General features: G+C 42.6%; 1 protein-coding gene across 10 annotated transcripts in view; it reads left to right on the top strand.

The window, feature by feature from the left end:
* LOC131681729 (nuclear receptor subfamily 2 group C member 2) overlaps positions 1 to 17,416 on the top strand; it is a 46,705-nt gene extending 29,289 nt beyond the window's left edge. For all 10 annotated transcript variants that reach the window (XM_058962701.1, XM_058962709.1, XM_058962707.1 and 7 more), the window contains 2 exons: positions 15,836 to 16,113; positions 16,173 to 17,416. In XM_058962701.1, the coding sequence (XP_058818684.1) occupies positions 15,836 to 16,113; positions 16,173 to 16,609 (715 nt within the window). In that variant the 3' untranslated portion in view covers positions 16,610 to 17,416. The remainder of the gene's footprint in view (positions 1 to 15,835; positions 16,114 to 16,172) is intronic.
* Positions 17,417 to 19,700: the final 2,284 nt, after the last annotated feature.

Genomic DNA, 19,700 nt, shown 5'->3' with positions numbered 1-19,700 from the left:
ATGCAGACACTTCGAAGTTAGTACACTATTGAGGTAACTACTCTAGGTGGCCACTGAACCCAGAACCCACGTAATTTTTGGACAAAACAACAACTCGACATACGTAGTGGACAATTGTTATGGAGCGTGTTTGTGTGCTATTGGTTGGGAATTATCTATCCGCCAGATGGTGCTTCGGAACAAATTGCGTTTTACTCATATGACGTTGAAAGTCGCAGCAACGTGCGACGAGTATTAACTAGTATTATATATTACACGACGTACGTATAAGTCCAACTGATAGTGTAGTGAAATTAAAGCGGGAACTAGGGTTCGCAGTACCGACCCTTTGTAGCGAGAACCGGTACTACGGTACTGAAGCCCTCAGTACCGGTAGTACCGATAAAGTACCGGTACTCGAATATTTTTTTAAAAAATTCGAAAACAGCTTCAAGCTGAAATTGAATGCTCAAACTGACGATCTTATTCTCAGATGATTGATTTGTGCTGATCAAAAAACATGTTTATTGTTTTTAATTGCTTCGGAATGGCAAGACTTATTTCACAGAAGATATTTTTCATATAGGGCACCTTCTTTTATTTCGAAATCTAGGCCACTTTGAAATCAATAACTGCTAAGTGGTGCGACTTTCGTCGATTTGAATAGAAGGTAAATGTATGAAACCCTATTAACAACAATAAATCAAAGCGAGAATGGCAGCAAATCCGAGCAGGTTAATCGCATTTCCTCTCTTGCTTTTCTGAAAATTGGTTCCGACCTTTATGTCGTTTGCCCACTATTCTCTAATGCATATCAAGGCTTCTTGCTTTCCTGTAAACTATGGAGTTTTGCTGAATTTTCCGATCACCAATAATTACAAATCGCCCCATTTGAAGCAGTTCACCAAGTCTAAACGCTGTTCGTTCTTTTATAGATAAAGGTTTAAGAGCAAACCGAATACAGACATGACTTAGACCATAGTCTTATTACGCGCCACCCAGTGAATAATGGAAGCCAATCGGAATGTCGCTAATAAAACTTTAACTTCTAGAATTATTATGATGATGGCCCCACCTCATTCCCACACAAAGGTGTTATCTCAACGATTTATCTAGAAGGCAAATTAATATAATTAAACGTTATCTTGCAGACCGATATTTTGAAACAGATCCCCCTGCAGAGTTAACATATTTGTCATGAAAAATTGTATAGTACCGAAAATACCGGAACTGGCTTTTGTTCAGTACCGGTATTACGGTACACAGAAAACTTGCATTACCTAGCAGTAGGTAAATTTATATCTGTGCATCCCACTTCCTCCAACAAAAACGAAAGAGAGGGAGTCCAAATTTACCCAAAAATAATGAGATATTCCCCAAAGCCGACTAAACTTCATCCCATTAATTTTGAATAAAAAAATCATTCCCTCTCCCTCGTTTTCCGGCAGTGAAATAAGGACAGCAAATTAAAATTACCTACTGGTAGGTAATAGATTTTAAGTGTGTACCAAAAATGGGTCGGTATTCCCGGGATTTTCGGTACCGGTATTACCGGTACTACAACCCTAGCGGGAACCTTTCTCAAAGTTATCAGTAATTTGAAAAATCGATATTCGAGTTTTGTATTTCGGAGACAAATGTTTTGATTTTAAATTCCTTTGAATTGTTATTAATTGGTTTAAGCAGTCGAAGGCAAAAACCAATGTCTGTTGAGCGATGTTTGTCTTTGTGCTTAATATTTAAAAAGCTTGAAATAAATCTGAACGCCTCACGTTTGATTATTTGACCATTATAAGTGCTTCTTGATAATTGAATATTTTCCACGAATAAACAATTGGAAAGTATGCGTAGAGTTTTGGGGAAGCGGAGATGTCTGAAAAAGTCTACTAAAATTTACTAGGGAGGAGGGAGTCCAAAAATCTCAAACTTTGATCTACGTGGTTTCTGAATAGTCCCGGCCACACGATTCAAGCGATTTGGACAGGAGTGGAGCAGCCAGCTATTGGGACTATCTTTCACTACAACGACTTGCATTGCGATTGACATATATCTTGTCATTGGAAGAAGATTCTTGATCACTCCCGTGGTACGTGTAAGGGAAGTTGTGGCATGCTGACTATGGTCAGTGGGTAATGCTTGATCAAGTTGATGTGTAAGGACTGTCCAGTGCTATGTTTTTTTTTTCAACAACATTATGCAAAAAAATTCAGCATCTCTGAAACTTCAGGATGTAAAAGAATGGACTTTCCCCCTCCATTTGCAACCAACATCAAAACAATCCGTCGGGGGGTCCAGAGCAACTTTTATTTAAAGTTTTTTTTCTTGAGGACATATGTTTTATATTATTTTACATTTCTGCTTCTAGATGGTGCTATAGACATTCGAACAACACTAAAAATCGGAATCTGATAGTTAATGTAATTTTCTACAAATTTAACAACTGAAAATCGATCTGTAATCATTCTGAAAAATTGTGTTAAATTTTCACCAAGATATCTAATTTAGTTTCACTAGTGAGCGTATTTTCAGCTAAAAGATGAGACTTCAAGCCCTCAAATTCCTCTGACTGCACCGTTCAACTAAACACAACTATTTGGCAAATAAAACAAGCGCATGAAAATTTGGCGGTGGTCAGCTATTTTCGTCCGCGTCCCGTATCACCTATTTTATAAGATGATTCATCAACAGTGCTATCTTTGAAAATGTGCCACCTTAGTTATTAAACTAATTTTTCCGATCTCATTTCATTGCAAATAATTAAGTAGTCTTCATTTCACTATATTCAGAATTGTCGTATGTAATTTTAAATGTTCTTTGATTTGATAGCATTGCAAGGGAACACGTATCCGCTGGTTGATGCCAATCTAGCTGACATCTCTTTGGACTGAGCAAACTAATTTCTTTGTTTGTTTAGCGTTTATTTGACCAAATTGGGAAGTAAACCTTTGGGCAATTAATGTGCGTGGGGAATACGCATGGTATTGTCTGAGTGAAATAAAAGTTGGGAATTGATAGTTCGCAAGAAGAATCAGAAGCCAGCTACCAATTTGCAGCTGTCATACCAGTACGAAGTACATACGTTTTATTGTCATATTCATTGGCTTACTTTTAGGCCAATAAATCAATTAAATTTAATCAATTATTTATCGTCCATTTTATATTGTCGACAACACTCCCGACAGCCGGTTGTCCGGAGTTCAAATTGTTTTCGATGGAACAAACTCTCGATAAACGGTTATCCAGAGTTTAAACACCTTCGCATCGCGAACATTTACGCATTCTAGTTAATAAACTATTCAAACTTCTTATGCACGAAAATAAATTCTCAGTCGCATCGCTTGCTTGAGGCGAATCCAGACTAACAACCCACCCACTACCTAATCCGTAGTACTTATGGGAGTGCCACTGAGTCGGGGCCTTACGTCAAATAAGTACCACATCAACACTTCCTTTCTCATATCCCAAGCTACGGTATAGATGGTCGTGGCCGGCAATAGTGATTCTCAGGCGAAATTCTCGTTTGGACTGGATCAATTATTTTTCCCAAACAATGCTCCTCAAGTAGTCTGGCTGGAAATGAGAGTCATCAGTCTTCAATCTACGAAGTATACCGTGCTTACGCAACGCAACGCAATAGAACAAGCGCATGGAAATTGATTTACAAACCACTAGACCTCCTGTGAAACTAACTTAGACATAACTTTATCAAAACCTTAAACGACTTTTTCGGATGATTTACAGTTATTAACAAAGTTGTAGACAAATTAAAATATCTATCAGATTTTCACTTTCGGTGTTGTTCGAATGACTAATGCATCATCTAGGGGCAGATATGTGAACTATTTCCAATATAAAACCTATGTTCCCACGAAAACAACTTCAAAAAAAAGTTGCTCTGGACCCCCCGACGGATTATTTTGATTTTGGTTAAAAATGAAAGGCCGTTATTTCATATCCTGAAGTTTCACAGATGCTGATTACATGAAAACTATTACATGAATTACATGAATACTATTCTAGTATTCAAAAGGTGGGAGACCATAAAAGCTGCAACTCAAGTTATACGCCCTTATTTTTCTTTAAAAGGAATGCGAGATTCGAATGAAAGTTGTTCGTACTGCCGTTTACGACAGTAAAATTTAATGGACTAACTATTCGTTCGAACTGCTTTGCATATAAGTTGTTCCCCAGGCAACAACGGAAGCATTTGATTTTTTTTTTAAATTTTTCGTGGCCAAAAATCTGAGTTTTGCAAGAAACCCCGCCTGACATGTGATTGTAAAAATAAGACTAGTATCATCATTGTACAAAAAGCTCCCGTAGTTACCTAGAAAATGATGTGAACAAAACTTTGCAAAAGTTCAAAATAAGTGGTCCAGTAGAGTTTGAGTTATGACATACACCGCATATTTTCGAGAGGCTTCCAGAGATTCACTGTGTAACCCGTCAGGGTAACAATTTAGCACTGGGTGGAAATATACCCTTTTTTGCGTATACACTCCGTAGAGTGTATTGTTTACGTAAAATTATGCTCACCGCTGTTCGGTACCGTTCACATTTAGTTGTAAATTTTTGTTCATTTTCGCGTTTGTGAACGGTTTTATTCGTACAGATAGGTTAGATAATTTTTGTTTTATGTTTGTGAATTAGTAACATAGGGCTTAGGTAGGCTACCGCTCTCCTCTTGCAAAAATTCGTGTGTACTGGTTATGCTGCTCACATCGTTGACAGCTGTGCGACAAGGCGGTTGGCGGTTTGTGATAGTGGAGTGCGGAAGGCGGCCATCGAGTTAGAGAAAGTGACGAACCACGGCGATAGACAGACGTCCGTTTAGAAGTTTTTTTTTCTCGGGAGTTTTCCGCCACTAGAAAACGTTCCAGTGCGCGTGTTTGACGGGAAATTAAATCCGTCAAAAGTGCCGGCCCGTGGTTCGGGCACAAGTGAATTTAGTGGTGCAGGATCGCCGTCGGGGGAAGCTAATTGTAAAGGAGTTTTCGCTTCCCCGGCTAACAGTTAAGGATCCGACGCACCCGCCCCTCTCGCTGCAGAGGATAAGTCGAACGAGCCTTGCTCTCCTCTGCAGCTAACAGTCAAGGAGAGGGAAGCAGGTAGGACAACGGCTCCACCTGGGAAGAACACTGCGGTGTCTTCTGGGATTCCTTGCGGGGAGCAAGAGAATCCGGTGATTAGTCACCAACGTCGCTAGGGAGGTTCCAACAAAGGAGCCAAGCTCACCTCCCTAGCTAATTGTCAAGGACCGCTGCCGGAGCAGCCAACGACCAAAGGAGAACGCGGCCGTTGTTGTCCCGGCCGGTCGGAGGAAACCGCCCGACTTTCCGCCAGCAGTAGCAGATCACCAGCCGCAGCAGGTTGAGAGAGTAGCGGAGAATAAAAGTCGGTAAATTTAATAATTTATTTTGTTTTTTTGTTGTTACGAAAATCCGAAATTCTGTAGAGGCACCTAGGCCGCCCTGAAAAGAAGGGTTCGCCGGGCAAACAAGAACCCGAGTAGTGGGCAAGCCCCTACTTACATTTGGCGCACAGCGCAAAACACACTGAAAAAAATATTTTCCTATTTTGGAAAATATTTTTTTCTTCCGGAGTGTGGGGTGCTTCTACTAAATCAAGGATTTTCGTAGAACAGTGGTGAGGTTTCTTCCGCAATATTTTTCCGCGGTCGTATATTTATTATTTATTTACATTTTTGGTATTATTTTTTGATTTTTGCATTTTCCTTTTTTGTCCGAATTTGTGGATTGCGTTGTTTGTGTTTGGTCTGCCGGACGAGTAGTTTGAAGGTTGTTGTCATTTATTCGGTTGCGGTGGCCAATCGCCTTGAATTCTCAACCCGGTTTGAGACATTTTTGGAGCAGCTTGATTTCCTGAAATTTTAAGGGAATCGTTAGTGGGCGAAAAATCGGAAATAATACCGTGTCAGTACTTACATGCTTTGTGTCTTGGTGATTTCTTCCAATATAGCGCGAGTTATGATGGCGTTGGAGAAATTCAACCAAGCGTGTGTGTTCATGCGCGTCGATCATTTACATTTCGATGAGCTGGATTTTGAGTTGCTATCTCGAAGCATTTTTATCTCTCCTGATTCGGATCTTTCGGGTGTCCAGCGGCAACGGTGTCTTCGGGGAATTTTGTCGCATGAGCGGTCGTCTCGGAGGGAATTAGTTCGCAATTTCCGGGGTGACGTGGGTGAAGAAAAGGAGATCTGCCTTGGTAAATTACTAACAATCAAGGAAGATCTCCAGTACCTGTGCCCAAACAAGGAGATTTACCGAACACGGTTGCTTCATCTGGGGTCTAGGCTCCAGGTTATCCGAAATTATGCGGCAGGGGAGGTCAACCAGGAAATTTCGGGGTTGCTGGAGGAAGTTCTAGCAGTTTATGCCAGTCATTTCAGTGACGAACAGGCAGCACTTCCTCCCGACAACCAAGAAGGGGAGGATGGAGAAATTTTGGGAGATTTGCTGAGTATAGACGTACCTGCAATTCCACAGGGATCCAATCCTTCCGATAACGAAGGATCTCTTTCCAAACAGCTCGTAGGAGACGACCTGTTGCGTGTCTTGTGCGAGATGAGGGACGAGATTCGACAATTGCGACAGCAATCCGACGATAATAGAGCCCTAGCGTCTCAGGGGTCTGATGCTTTTTCAAAAGCTACTGAAACGCTAATGGGTGGGATTGCTTCACTGACAACAATTTCGTCAGTTTTGAGAAAGACAGTTCAAGAGGTTGTCTCACTTCGTGAATCCGTCAGTGAACTTCGGGCACTAGTACATCAGAAGGAAAGTGCTTCCGAGAAGGATCTGCAGACCGATCTGGAAGATTTGCGTTTGATGGACGTACCCGATTCATTTGATGCACCAGAGATTCCTCGCCCAACACTGGCGCCCAGTCCCGATCAATTTGTGTTGAAGCGAGGATTCTCGGGTCAACAAAATCTATGTCCATCACTTCCTATCGAGAAACCGAAACAGAATACTGGATTCACAGCCCCGTACCAAACTCAGAACCAGCCTTACGTTCCTGAATTGACCGAACAGCTGGCGGGACCATCATATCCGAACTTTTCGATATCCACCCATGCGGGAAACGGATCGATGGTGGCCCCCAGGAATTACTCGCGAAACCCACAACGCGTCGCTGATTGGAAGATTCGGAAGTATGCTGGAACTGATGAAGGAACTGGACTTAATGAGTTTTTGGACACCGTAGCAAATTACGCTGCGTGTGAACAAATGTGCGAAGAAGAACTTTTCAATTCTGCGATGCATCTGTTCACTGGCAATGCTTTGACCTGGTATCAGGCTATGCGTGCGCAAAACCGGTTGTTTAACTGGAACCATCTTGTTTGCGAGCTCAAGGTAAATTTCGTACATCCTGAACTTGATGCTACGCTCAAAATGAAGGCTCTCCAGCGCCGGCAGATGCGTAACGAATCTTTCCAGGAATATTTCCTGGAAATGGAAAAAATATTTCGTGCTATGACGGTTCCAATGGCACCGAGCGAAAAGCTCGACGTGCTGAAGCGGAACCTAAAAGCCGATTATAAACAAATGTTAATTCTAAGGGCAGTGAACACGCTCTCAGAATTGATGAGTCTTGGTAAATCGATCGACGCCTCCAAGACGCCGATTTATCAGAAAGTTTTCGGTTCTTCTCGGGAAGTTGCTGCTTATTCTGATAATCCACCACAAAACAAACAAAAACAAAATAATCAAAACCAAAAGGGAGGTAGACAGAATAACGGCAACGCAAAATCCAAAACGTTTTGGAACAAGAATGCCAAACCGGCAGGTCTTGATTCAAGCAAGCCTCCTGACAACCAGAAAAAGAAACAGCAAGGGAATCAGGATGGCAAGAATCTCGAGGGAAACAATCAAAAACCAATCGAACCACCGCAGAAACCTATAATGTGTCTGGAGTATTTGGTGGAAAAGCATCGTCCTCCCGTGCTCGGCGTCTGCTATAATTGTGGAGACAAAGGACACGAACATGAGGAATGTCGGAAACCAAAGCGGGTCTTCTGCATCGTGTGTGCGTTTAAAGGTTTTGATGTTTCTCGTTGCCCTTACTGCCTAAAAACGGGATCAGAACCAACTGAAGTCGCAGTTGGCAGTAAAGCAGCGCTCCAAAGAACAACTCATTATTAATCCCCAGATTTATGACAGTTTTCGACCGGCTCGTGATGAGGACTATGATAATTCTTTGTCTGTCGAAACCATCGTCCTTGACGACCCGCTCGATAACCGTCCATTTGCAATTGTCGCAGTGTACGGCAAATCCTTCAAAGCCTTGCTCGACAGTGGTAGTAACGCCACAATTATAACTAAAAAGCTATACCGAAAGTTTTCGAAAAGTCCCTTGAAAAGGTTGGAACGACCATTCGAACTACGTTCTGCAAATGGTCAATCCTTACCAATCATTGGACAAGCGTATCTCCCGTATACTTTTCAAAATTTGACAAAGGTCCTATGCACTCTTGTAGTAGAGCATCTGACCGTCAACTCCATTCTAGGTATGGACTTTTGGCGCGCCTTTGGGATTTCTCCTGAGATACAAACCTGTGCTCTGTTGAACTCAGGTCAGGAATCAGAAGACGATGAAGAAGATGAAGTAACGCGTGAGTCGATACTCACTTCGGAACAGTTAGCGCGCGTAGAAGAAGTAAAGAAGTGTTTCCAGGCAGTAGAGCCCGGAAAGCTAAGCCCAACCTCATTCACAGAGCACAGGATTGTCATCAAAGATGAATTCCAAGGTGCGGCACCCGTTTGCCGATATCCTTATCACATGAGCCCAAAGAAGCTGTCAAAGGTCTGGGAAGAGGTTGACCGATGGCGGTCTATGGGAATTATCGAGGAGTCTGATTCGGATTGGTCGCTTAATATTGTGGCGGTCACGAAACCAGACGACTCAATCCGCCTTTGTCTAGACGCTAGGCCTCTCAATGAGCGTACTGTACGGGATGCATACCCTCTGCCCCACCCTGGGCGAATATTGGGCGGCTTACCCAAGGCGAAGTACCTGTCTACCATAGACTTGAAGGAGGCCTTTCTCCAGGTACCCCTGGCTAAGGATAGTCGCAAATATACCGCTTTCAGTGTTCCCGGCAGGGGTATGTTCCAATTTACCCGTCTACCATTTGGTCTCGTCAACAGCCCCGCTACTCTGGCGCGACTGATGGACCAGGTTCTAGGACGAGGTAAATGGGAACCTTTCGTTTTCGTCTACCTAGATGACATCATCGTGGTAAGCGAAACGTTCGAGCATCACATACAGTTGCTCAAAGCAGTGGCCGATTGTCTAGCAAGAGCCAATCTAACCATCAATTTGGAAAAATCCCGTTTTGGAGTCCCCGAACTAAAGTTTCTTGGTTATTTGTTGAATCGGGACGGACTCAAGGTCAATCCTGACAAAATTCAGCCGATTCTCGACTACGAGAGACCGGTTACCGTGACGAAACTTCGTCGTTTCCTCGGGTTGTGCGGTTATTACCGCCGTTTCATTGATCGGTTCAGTGAGGTCACTGCTCCCTTGTCCGATCTGCTCAAAACGAAAACCAAGAGCTTAGTTTGGAACTCCGAGGCAGAACTCGCGTTCCTTAAAATTAAGGAACTTCTAGTCACTCCTCCAGTTTTAGTCCCACCAGACTTCTCCAAAGAATTCATTCTTCAGACAGACGCTAGTGACGTAGCAGTCGCTGCTGTTCTGGTGCAGGAGTATCCCGAGGGTGAGAAAGTAGTTGCTTACTTTTCGCACAAACTGACCGCTCCCCAAAGGAACTATCATGCAACTGAAAAGGAAGGTCTGGCGGTGATAATGGCGGTTGAACACTTTCGAGATTACTTGGAAGGTTATCATTTTCGACTGGTCACTGATTCGTCAGCGATTACATGGATACTGAAGACTAAATGGAAAACCAGTTCACGTTTGAGTCGTTGGTGTTTAGAATTGCAACTCTACGACATGTCTATTGAGCACCGGAAAGGCAAGGACAATGTCGTTCCAGATGCGTTATCCCGGGCCGTAGCAGCCGTTTCCGCTTTGTCCACCTCAGACTGGTACTGTTCCATGAAGTCCAAAGTTATCCAAAATCCTGACGACTATGCCGACTTCAAAGTAGAAAATGATCAACTTTTCAAGTATGTAAACTCGAAAGTTGTTCCGTGCGACTCGCGGTTCAGTTGGAAACTCGTCCCAGCACCCGAGTTCCGTCAAGATTTGATTCAACGTACCCACGAAAATTTGCTTCACGTGGGATACGATAAAACGATCCACGAAGTGCAGTTACGATATTACTGGCCTCGTATGGGATCTGAAGTACGAAAGTTTATTCGAGAATGTGGGACGTGCAAGGAAATCAAAGCTCCTTTCGTCCCAGTCCAGCCCGAAATGGGTAAGTCGCGTGCGACTAATGCACCATGGCGAATGGTTTCTGTGGACTATATTGGTCCTCTTCCAAAAAGCAAACGTGGCAATCAACACTTGCTTGTCGTCCTCGACGTCTTCAGTAAGTACGTCATGTTAACCCCCGTTCGCAAAATCGCTAGTACGTCACTCTGTACGATACTGCGCGAACAGTGGTTCAATCGCCATGGCAGCCCGGAAATTCTGCTAAGCGACAATGCCTCCACTTTCACCTCGAAGGAGTTCAGTCAATTCATAAAAGAAACCAACGTCAAACATTGGCTGAACTCCCGCTATCATTCGCAGGCTAACCCAGTGGAGCGAACAAATCGCTCGATAAACACCGCAATCCGGGCATATGCTCGAACCGAGCAGCGCAACTGGGATGTCCACATCACCGATGTGGAGCGCATCCTAAATACTACCGTTCATTCCTCCACTGGGTTTAGTCCACATTTCATTATACACGGGTGTGAAATGGCATCTGCCGATGACTTCAGCAGGATTTCCGGTGAGGGTGACCTAGAAACAAGACACCAACAGATAGACAAAATCCGGGAGATTGTGGTCAAAAATTTGGCAAAGGCAAGCGAGGGCATTCGACATCAGTACAACTTGCGTCATCGAAAGTTCTCCAAACCTTTTGAAACGGGACAAATGGTATACCGTCGAAACATGAAGTTGTCGAATGCACTCGAGTCTTACAATGCTAAACTTGGACCACAATACTTACCGGCAAAAATTGTCTCAAAAAAAGGTGTATCCTCCTACGAGCTGGAGGATTTAGCAGGTAAAAATCTCGGAGTTTGGCCAGCAAATCTCCTTAAACCAGCATAAAAACTTTTCCGTGCCGTCTGTGGACTGACGGTATGCTTTTATATGGATTACTCACTTGGGAGTTTTCCAAAAGCAGCCGTCAGTTCCCGACGGCAACAACACGGACTTTGGTCCGAATAAAAAAAAAACAAACATTTCTCCGTCTTCTCTATTTTTATTGTGGAAGACCAACTCTGCCGCGAGAAGGTTCTTCAACACCTTCTTGCAATTTTTCAGAGCCATACTCTCGCAGTGTGGTAAACAAACACTCGCACGAAATATATGCTCCGGCCCCGATGACGACTACGGTAGGGTGGAATACTCTATTAAAAAAAACACTAATCTTATACCGTGCCGTTCTCCCGGGCACCGGACGCATCTAAATACACTACCTGTCGTGTTCGGCAAACAAATACAAAAAAATTCTTTTGCGCCCCACTCGCGCAGTGAGGTAACCAAATTATCCACTAATTTGCTTTGCTCTGGCGGTCGAGACGGTTACGGTAAACAAAACTTTCTTACCAAACCAGTACCAGTGTTTGGAAGAAACAAAACGAACCTATCGTACCGTCTTTTCACCGCCGGATGCATACACATACATTCAACATAAAATTTTTCAAAAACCCCTTTCTGTGGGGAACACTCGCACCTACGGGTGCACTAAATTATATAAAATCTCCTTGTTTGGAGCACAATCTCACAAGAAAATCACTACTCCCTTTTCCAACAGGGACACAACACTCGCGGAAATGGGTTTCCTGCGCGACTACTACTCCGGAGCCGACCGTAAACGAAAAAAAACCGCGAATAAATCATCGCATCAATGCTCTGCATCATGCAGGTGTAGCCCGATTTGGATCAGAGTAGTGTGAGTGGAAGAGCGAATGGGGTAAAAAGCGCCTCGCGTCTTCGATTTCGAATCGAATAAAATTTCATTTCGCATAATTTTGGGTTTGTGGTTAAACCTGGGGTGGTTCGTTTGATTCCAACGGGAATCATTTTGATCTGTTTAAATTATTCGAAAGACATTCTTTGGTCCCTCTCAAACGTTTCTTTTGCCATATACGAAGCGTTTTGAGGCGAAAAGGGACGAATAAACAAACATTTTGTCCGGAATGTCTGCGAGTGGGAGAAACGATGACGTGTTAAGCGGTATTGTATGTCTGAATGTATGAGTGTGGAATCGAACAGAGTGAATGAATGTTCGAGTGAATGATTAGATAAAGTTGTTTTGGGGTTAATTCGAAGTGCTTATCGGAATGTGAATGATCGAGCAGGCCAGTGATTGAGGATGAATGAATGAAATTGTATGAATGTATTTGGATAGAAACCCCAGCACAAGCGTATAGTACTGGTACCGTGAGGACACGAAAGACATTTCTGGACAGTCGATGAAAAAAAACAATATAATGCCGACAACCGTTCCCCTGCAAGTTGAAACATTGAAAATTGTCAATGCCACTTGCAGAATTTTGGGAATATCGGTTGTTTCCGATTTTGTATTCGGATTGGATTTAGGGTTCAACCCATAACCGAATAATGACGATGGCTGATAGCCTCTCGTTTCGCGTATGCTGTCAGTATTATCAGGCAAAACACAGGCAAACTTTTCACCAATGAGTACATCCGGTCGATTAACTTTTTGATGAATTTTGATAAATTGCGGAAGAAATAATTAGGTGTAGTTAGTTTTTCTTTGTTTATTTATTTATTTATTCATTTCGTTCATTATTATTGTATCGGTGTTAGGTGTTAGTTTAGAAAAAAAATTGTTGCCAATTTTTTTCCACCCGGTGTGGGCGAGATTGTAACCCGTCAGGGTAACAATTTAGCACTGGGTGGAAATATACCCTTTTTTGCGTATACACTCCGTAGAGTGTATTGTTTACGTAAAATTATGCTCACCGCTGTTCGGTACCGTTCACATTTAGTTGTAAATTTTTGTTCATTTTCGCGTTTGTGAACGGTTTTATTCGTACAGATAGGTTAGATAATTTTTGTTTTATGTTTGTGAATTAGTAACATAGGGCTTAGGTAGGCTACCGCTCTCCTCTTGCAAAAATTCGTGTGTACTGGTTATGCTGCTCACATCGTTGACAGCTGTGCGACAAGGCGGTTGGCGGTTTGTGATAGTGGAGTGCGGAAGGCGGCCATCGAGTTAGAGAAAGTGACGAACCACGGCGATAGACAGACGTCCGTTTAGAAGTTTTTTTTTCTCGGGAGTTTTCCGCCACTAGAAAACGTTCCAGTGCGCGTGTTTGACGGGAAATTAAATCCGTCAAAAGTGCCGGCCCGTGGTTCGGGCACAAGTGAATTTAGTGGTGCAGGATCGCCGTCGGGGGAAGCTAATTGTAAAGGAGTTTTCGCTTCCCCGGCTAACAGTTAAGGATCCGACGCACCCGCCCCTCTCGCTGCAGAGGATAAGTCGAACGAGCCTTGCTCTCCTCTGCAGCTAACAGTCAAGGAGAGGGAAGCAGGTAGGACAACGGCTCCACCTGGGAAGAACACTGCGGTGTCTTCTGGGATTCCTTGCGGGGAGCAAGTGAATCCGGTGATTAGTCACCAACGTCGCTAGGGAGGTTCCAACAAAGGAGCCAAGCTCACCTCCCTAGCTAATTGTCAAGGACCGCTGCCGGAGCAGCCAACGACCAAAGGAGAACGCGGCCGTTGTTGTCCCGGCCGGTCGGAGGAAACCGCCCGACTTTCCGCCAGCAGTAGCAGATCACCAGCCGCAGCAGGTTGAGAGAGTAGCGGAGAATAAAAGTCGGTAAATTTAATAATTTATTTTGTTTTTTTGTTGTTACGAAAATCCGAAATTCTGTAGAGGCACCTAGGCCGCCCTGAAAAGAAGGGTTCGCCGGGCAAACAAGAACCCGAGTAGTGGGCAAGCCCCTACTTACAACTGTCACTCGCCCAATATTCAATATTTTGCAATGATTAGTTAGGGAAATGTTGCTCAAATGTTGTATTATTGAATAGAAAATGACTGAACAGATTGACACACTCTGTACCCCCATTTTGTTTGAAAAACGATTTTTTTCATCGAAATAATCTTCCTCCAAAATCTAAGCTGTTAAAACACTATAGTGTTAGTCCCTAGACAGCTTCATAACCCTCACATTTTTTTGGTATAAATTTCTGTTAATGAGGTCTTCCAACGCAATATGTAAAAAATTATGTATTTATTTTTTGCATGCATAATGCAAGGTAAAAACGCTTAAAAAAGAATTTACTCGAATTTGGTTTGCTTCTTCTGCTAGAGATCATCAGACGGATTTTTAGGCAAGGATAACAAAATGGGATTAAAAACTGATAAAATCGGGTCTACACTTATTTCTAGCAGTACGCATTCAAACAATTCTCCCGCGATGAAACTACAAAAAACACATTTTTCCGCAACACAAACCCAAAGAATTATGAAATACTTGGGGTGACCATATCAGGCGAGTAAAAACCATGAACAGTCGTAAGGGGACCCGTGAAGGATAGTCGTGAAGTCTTCAGCACTAGATTACGTCATTGAAGTACAGCAGAAATATCAGCATTACAAGATGTCTTCCTTGGGGTATTTATTGACGTTAAAGTAAATGTGGGTACCTTGGCAATCTCTATCTCTCGACTCGTGAGGTAAGATTGAAACAATTAGAAAAATTATTATTGATTCAAAATATATGCATTTTACCGATTGTTATATCGTGGTTAAATTCAATAATTACATACTCTCTGCCTTAAAATGTTCCATAACGACAAGCTAAAAAATTCGAGAAAGCACTCAGTGAAGTTTTTTCGCGGTAGTTATTGACGTCTCGTTTATTTTCCTTTTTATGGCCTGGAAACATGTTCGGGGATTTCCAGCATGATGGAAATACGACAATGATAAGATGGGAAAAAGGCGATCAAAACGTAAAATTGACTTTTCAAAAGATGTTGAGGAAATCCGCCGGGTCCATGAATAAAAAAAAACGATTTAAACCAAGTAGAAGCTCAGATAATTATCGGTTCATCAAATCGATGGTATACGTCCGAAACCGCTTCGATTTATCTACGTTACGTCCAAAATGATTCGCTAGATACCCAGCGAAATTTTTTTTGGCCCAAAAGTAAAACCTGGACAAATCATGCACTTCCTCGAAGTCTTAGGAGACCAGGACAGCTAAAAACCAGGACATGTCCAGGGAAACCAGGACGTCTGGCCACTCTACATGTACTACCGCTTTATCTCACACGCACACATCACATTTTTAATAAATAAAGTGGAGAGAAAAACAAAAGTAATGTCAATCTCCCTTTGGGGTGGCAGTTTTATACGCAGTGTCTGGAAGATGTTTTTTAACCAATATTTTTTAAAAAAGAAATGAGGTGTTGAGAAGATTAGGCCTTGTTTAGAACATACCAAAGAACAATTCTGCGCAGAAAATATACTTTTATTGGTTTGTGGATAAATAAAAAAATGGTATCGATTTCAACCATAATTCCCCTACCATCTACTGGTAGGTTGGGCAAAAACGACATAAGGTATTTTGCCCGCGACCCGCACTATGAATGAAATACGACTTCGCATTGATCTTCAAATCTAGTAATTGGTAGCAAATTTACATGTTTTTTTTTTGAATTCTAGTGACTCCTTCCAATCGGAACTGTTGCGTCAAACTTGGCCGGAGTTGTTCATGATCGGTCTAGGCCAAAGCAGCGGCCAGCTGTCGTTTAACACTATAATGCTGGCGCTGATCCAGTACATGAAAACGATGATTCTGAACAAAAAGTACGGCAGCGATGTGATCAACTATTTGACAAAGTACGTTTTGCTAATTCAGGAATTCGTGACCGAGTTGCAGAAGCTTAATCTAACCGATCAGGAATTTGCATACATGCGGCTGTTGTGTGTCTTCAATCCTGGTAAGTTGAAGTTCCAACTGTCAATAACACATACATTAAAACTCGTTTCTCAAACGCAGATAACATCCTCCAAGACAACGTGAAAAATCAACATTTAGCCAAGATTCAGGACATGGTACTTAGCAGCTTTCGAGACTACTACAAGCACAAACACAGCCGGCTGATGTCCAGCGGGAGTGAGGAGAACATTCGCGGGAACGACGATGAGGACAATTACTACGAATCCAGTCACCGTCAGCAGCAGCGACGACACAGTCTTGATCAGCGGCTGGTTATGATATTGATGAAGTTACCGACACTGCGTGCCTTGAACTCCAAGCGGGACCTGGAGGATCTCTTCTTCAGTAACCAGATCGGGCAGGTGCAGATTGAAAATGTCCTGACGTACATTTTGCAGACGAATGACGGAGCGGTTACATTCGCCAAACTGGTGCGGAACTACAATGCCAATATAGCGGTCGGCTCAGGGGGATCACAGATGGACAGCGACGACTGATGCAATTATCGAGCAACACGCATTTACGTCTTGCAATTTGATTTCAAAATTGGATCTAGTATTTTTACGATTAGAACTCGCGTACTGATATGAACCACCGAGACAAAGAGATACTATCTCTTCGACTACCTCTTAGTAGGAGGATGAAGTGGCCTGGAACGAGAGCACGGAACAAATACGATACCGATCTTATAAACTAGTTGACTGACACAAACACTAAAGAGGGACGATTCAGTTTTGCTATCCGTTGAAGGCAGCTCTTAAATTAGGAGTAAAGTCTCTTCCAAAGTCTGCATACTGAAGGTTTTTGCGTAGCTTACTAAGTGAAATATAAATACACAAACGTAAAAAGTATCTTGTTTCTAGAGAGATAGGTATTACTTTTTATACATAACTTTATACACAAGTATTACTAGTGACTCACACGATCAACAAATTAGCACATAGGCCGTTCTAAAAAATAATGTATTGTTTACTTAAGATGCAAACTTTCGAGGACAGTGTGTAATATTTAATTAGTATTATCATAGACCGAAACGAAAACGCTAGTAAACTAAAAATGTTGTGCATATTCGCAGAATACCGTCAGGCTTCCAAAAGTCCCATATGTATCGTACCTGCGGGAGGTATTTCCACTTCTATATGAAAAAAGCTGTTTGGCAGTATTTAGAAATTTGTATATTGAAAGGAAATAACGCTAGGAACTGATAGCATAACGAAGCAACTGTTGTATGTTGAAATATTCAGAATCGTATATATTTTCTCGTAGTTCATTTAATGGATAACATGATATAATGTAAGAAATAAATTGGATCTATTTATAAAACTTGAAGTTTTTTTTTTTTGAGAGTTGTCCTACTGGAGTTGTAGAGCTAGGGTCTCGGAAGGGCAGACGAGACGGAAAATGTCACACACTAAAACACTGCTTAAGGCCAATTACAGCGGGTCGCGATTCTGTTTGTGATATTGAGGTTTAGATGTGCGGACGAAAGGACTTTACAATTGCGTGGGAGTGAATGTTTATTAGTTCGCACTTGATGCCACGCTAATCCGATTAAAAGTCTTATAGCGTTCACTAAACAATCGGGGCGTTTTTGTGTTTGCGAAATCTTGGGCGTATAGTTATGCGGAGATGATTCTCTTTGTGTATCATCACGAAGGGCGCGGGCTTTTGTCAGTTAAGGGGTTCGATCACGTAGGTGTTTGTAGGTTGCGTGGATGGTTGTCTGTCGCGTGTGCTAGCGTGTATGTAACTTCGCGTGTAAACATTCGATTTTATAACCGTGTGTCCATTCGCATATTCAAGTGTGTCCTCGAATGATTGCGCGGACCGTGAATCTGATACTTATTTTTTTGTGTATGGTTCAGATGCTAAAAGACAGTGAGTTCATCCATATCACTAGAGTTCCCGGTCATGTCGCCATGTTGTCTAATGGATATAGGCGTCATTTTTATTGGCCTGGAACTAGGCTGGTAGAGTCGACAATAGGAACTTCCGGACGTAACCGATTCATGATCGCACGAACACGCGTTGGTACCCACGTGAGACCGTGTTTATAAGTTTATTAGTGCTAAAATTGTAAGAATTTTCACAAACTTTAGAAACATCCCTAAACAAAACTTTCCGTCCATGCTTGCCTACGATCACCAACTGTGCCCTCTCGTGGTGGGATAAAAGACTGTTGGGAGCTTTCACGTAGATCGTTTTCCCACATCCACCCTATAGCATTTGATCGTACGAGCTTGAGCCACGAGTTAAAGCAGGAATTTAATTGTGAACCCCTTTGCCCGTAAAGCAAATATTGCACAAAGGGTTATAATAAATTCAATTAGGAGACCTGTGCGTGCGAATGAGAAGGGATGCTATTTGAACAGCGTTCGTAAAATAATGTATCGGATTAAGTACCCAGGGAGAACAAAGCTTCTTCATTTAGATGATCAGACCACTTCTATAGAAACCGTTAAAGCAATCAGAGTGATACAAAGTTCGGGTTAAATAAAATCGTGTGATTAACTGTAGAAGTACGCCCGAGTAGTAGCTGCAAGAATAAAAGGGCTTTTTAGATAGACTGCCAATTTTTCACACGTAAGCTATATCATATTGATCAATCGTTTTTAACCCATGTGAAACCAGTGTCTTTGTATCACACAGCAAACATTTACAAGCCATTGCGCTTGGCCAATAACTAGAAATAGTACTCAGGAATTGGAATAGGCAGGTAATACGCATTAATTAACATAATCAATAAAACGTTCTCATGAGTGTTACGTCGAACAGGAAAACCCACAGTTCGACGTGGGTCTTTGTGCCGGAGTAGGGTCACGTGCAGCACGAAAAACTTCACACGTGGTCCCAATCGGCTAAAATCGGTACACCCTAGTACACGGCCCCCGCTTCTACCCAGCCGGAAAACTCCGTTGAACTAATCCTACGACCCGCCGTCAAATTATCTCGTAGCGGTATCGACGTCACGACCAATCCTCCACGTGGTCGAAATCCGAACTATTTCCCGAATGGTCACGCACCTCACGTCTAACGTCGAGTAACTAGTACCGTGTCGCCATCGCTGAACGTAACGTGGTACTATCGCGCGCTAGGATTCCGACAAGTGTCTTTGCTACGGAATACGCGCCGGCACGCGTGGGAGTTCTACTGACGGTTTTTCACGCTCAAAAATGAATTGCTGCAAATGGAAACATCAGGGTGTTACGGTCTAATCGACAATTGTGTGCTGTCCCGGAGCGGTGTCGGAGAGATGTAAGTCAGATGTCGAGCACAGACAGTCTAAGGAAATGCGTAGGATCACATTTAGCCATTAAGAAAACTATACCTGTACACTAGTGTTAAATGAGGACGTTAATCTGAAAATAGAAAATGATCTAGCTAGAATGTCATGACGGTTTCGCCTAGTTTTTGTCTGTACCAGATTTAGAATCGCGATTTAGATAAACTCGGGTTGATGTAGTGCTAACGCGTTCAAAAAGCAATTCATCTTATACAGGTTTAGGAATGATCGTATCTTTGGTTCGGTACAGAACTCGAGTCTACTTGGATGTTCAAATGAAGTCGGGTGTTTGATTATTCACTTAT

Source organism: Topomyia yanbarensis, chromosome 2, assembly GCF_030247195.1.
Source record: "Topomyia yanbarensis strain Yona2022 chromosome 2, ASM3024719v1, whole genome shotgun sequence".
Lineage (NCBI taxonomy): Eukaryota > Metazoa > Arthropoda > Insecta > Diptera > Culicidae > Topomyia > Topomyia yanbarensis.
Note: the sequence above shows the minus strand (reverse complement) of the source record. Positions and strands in the feature narration are given on the sequence as shown.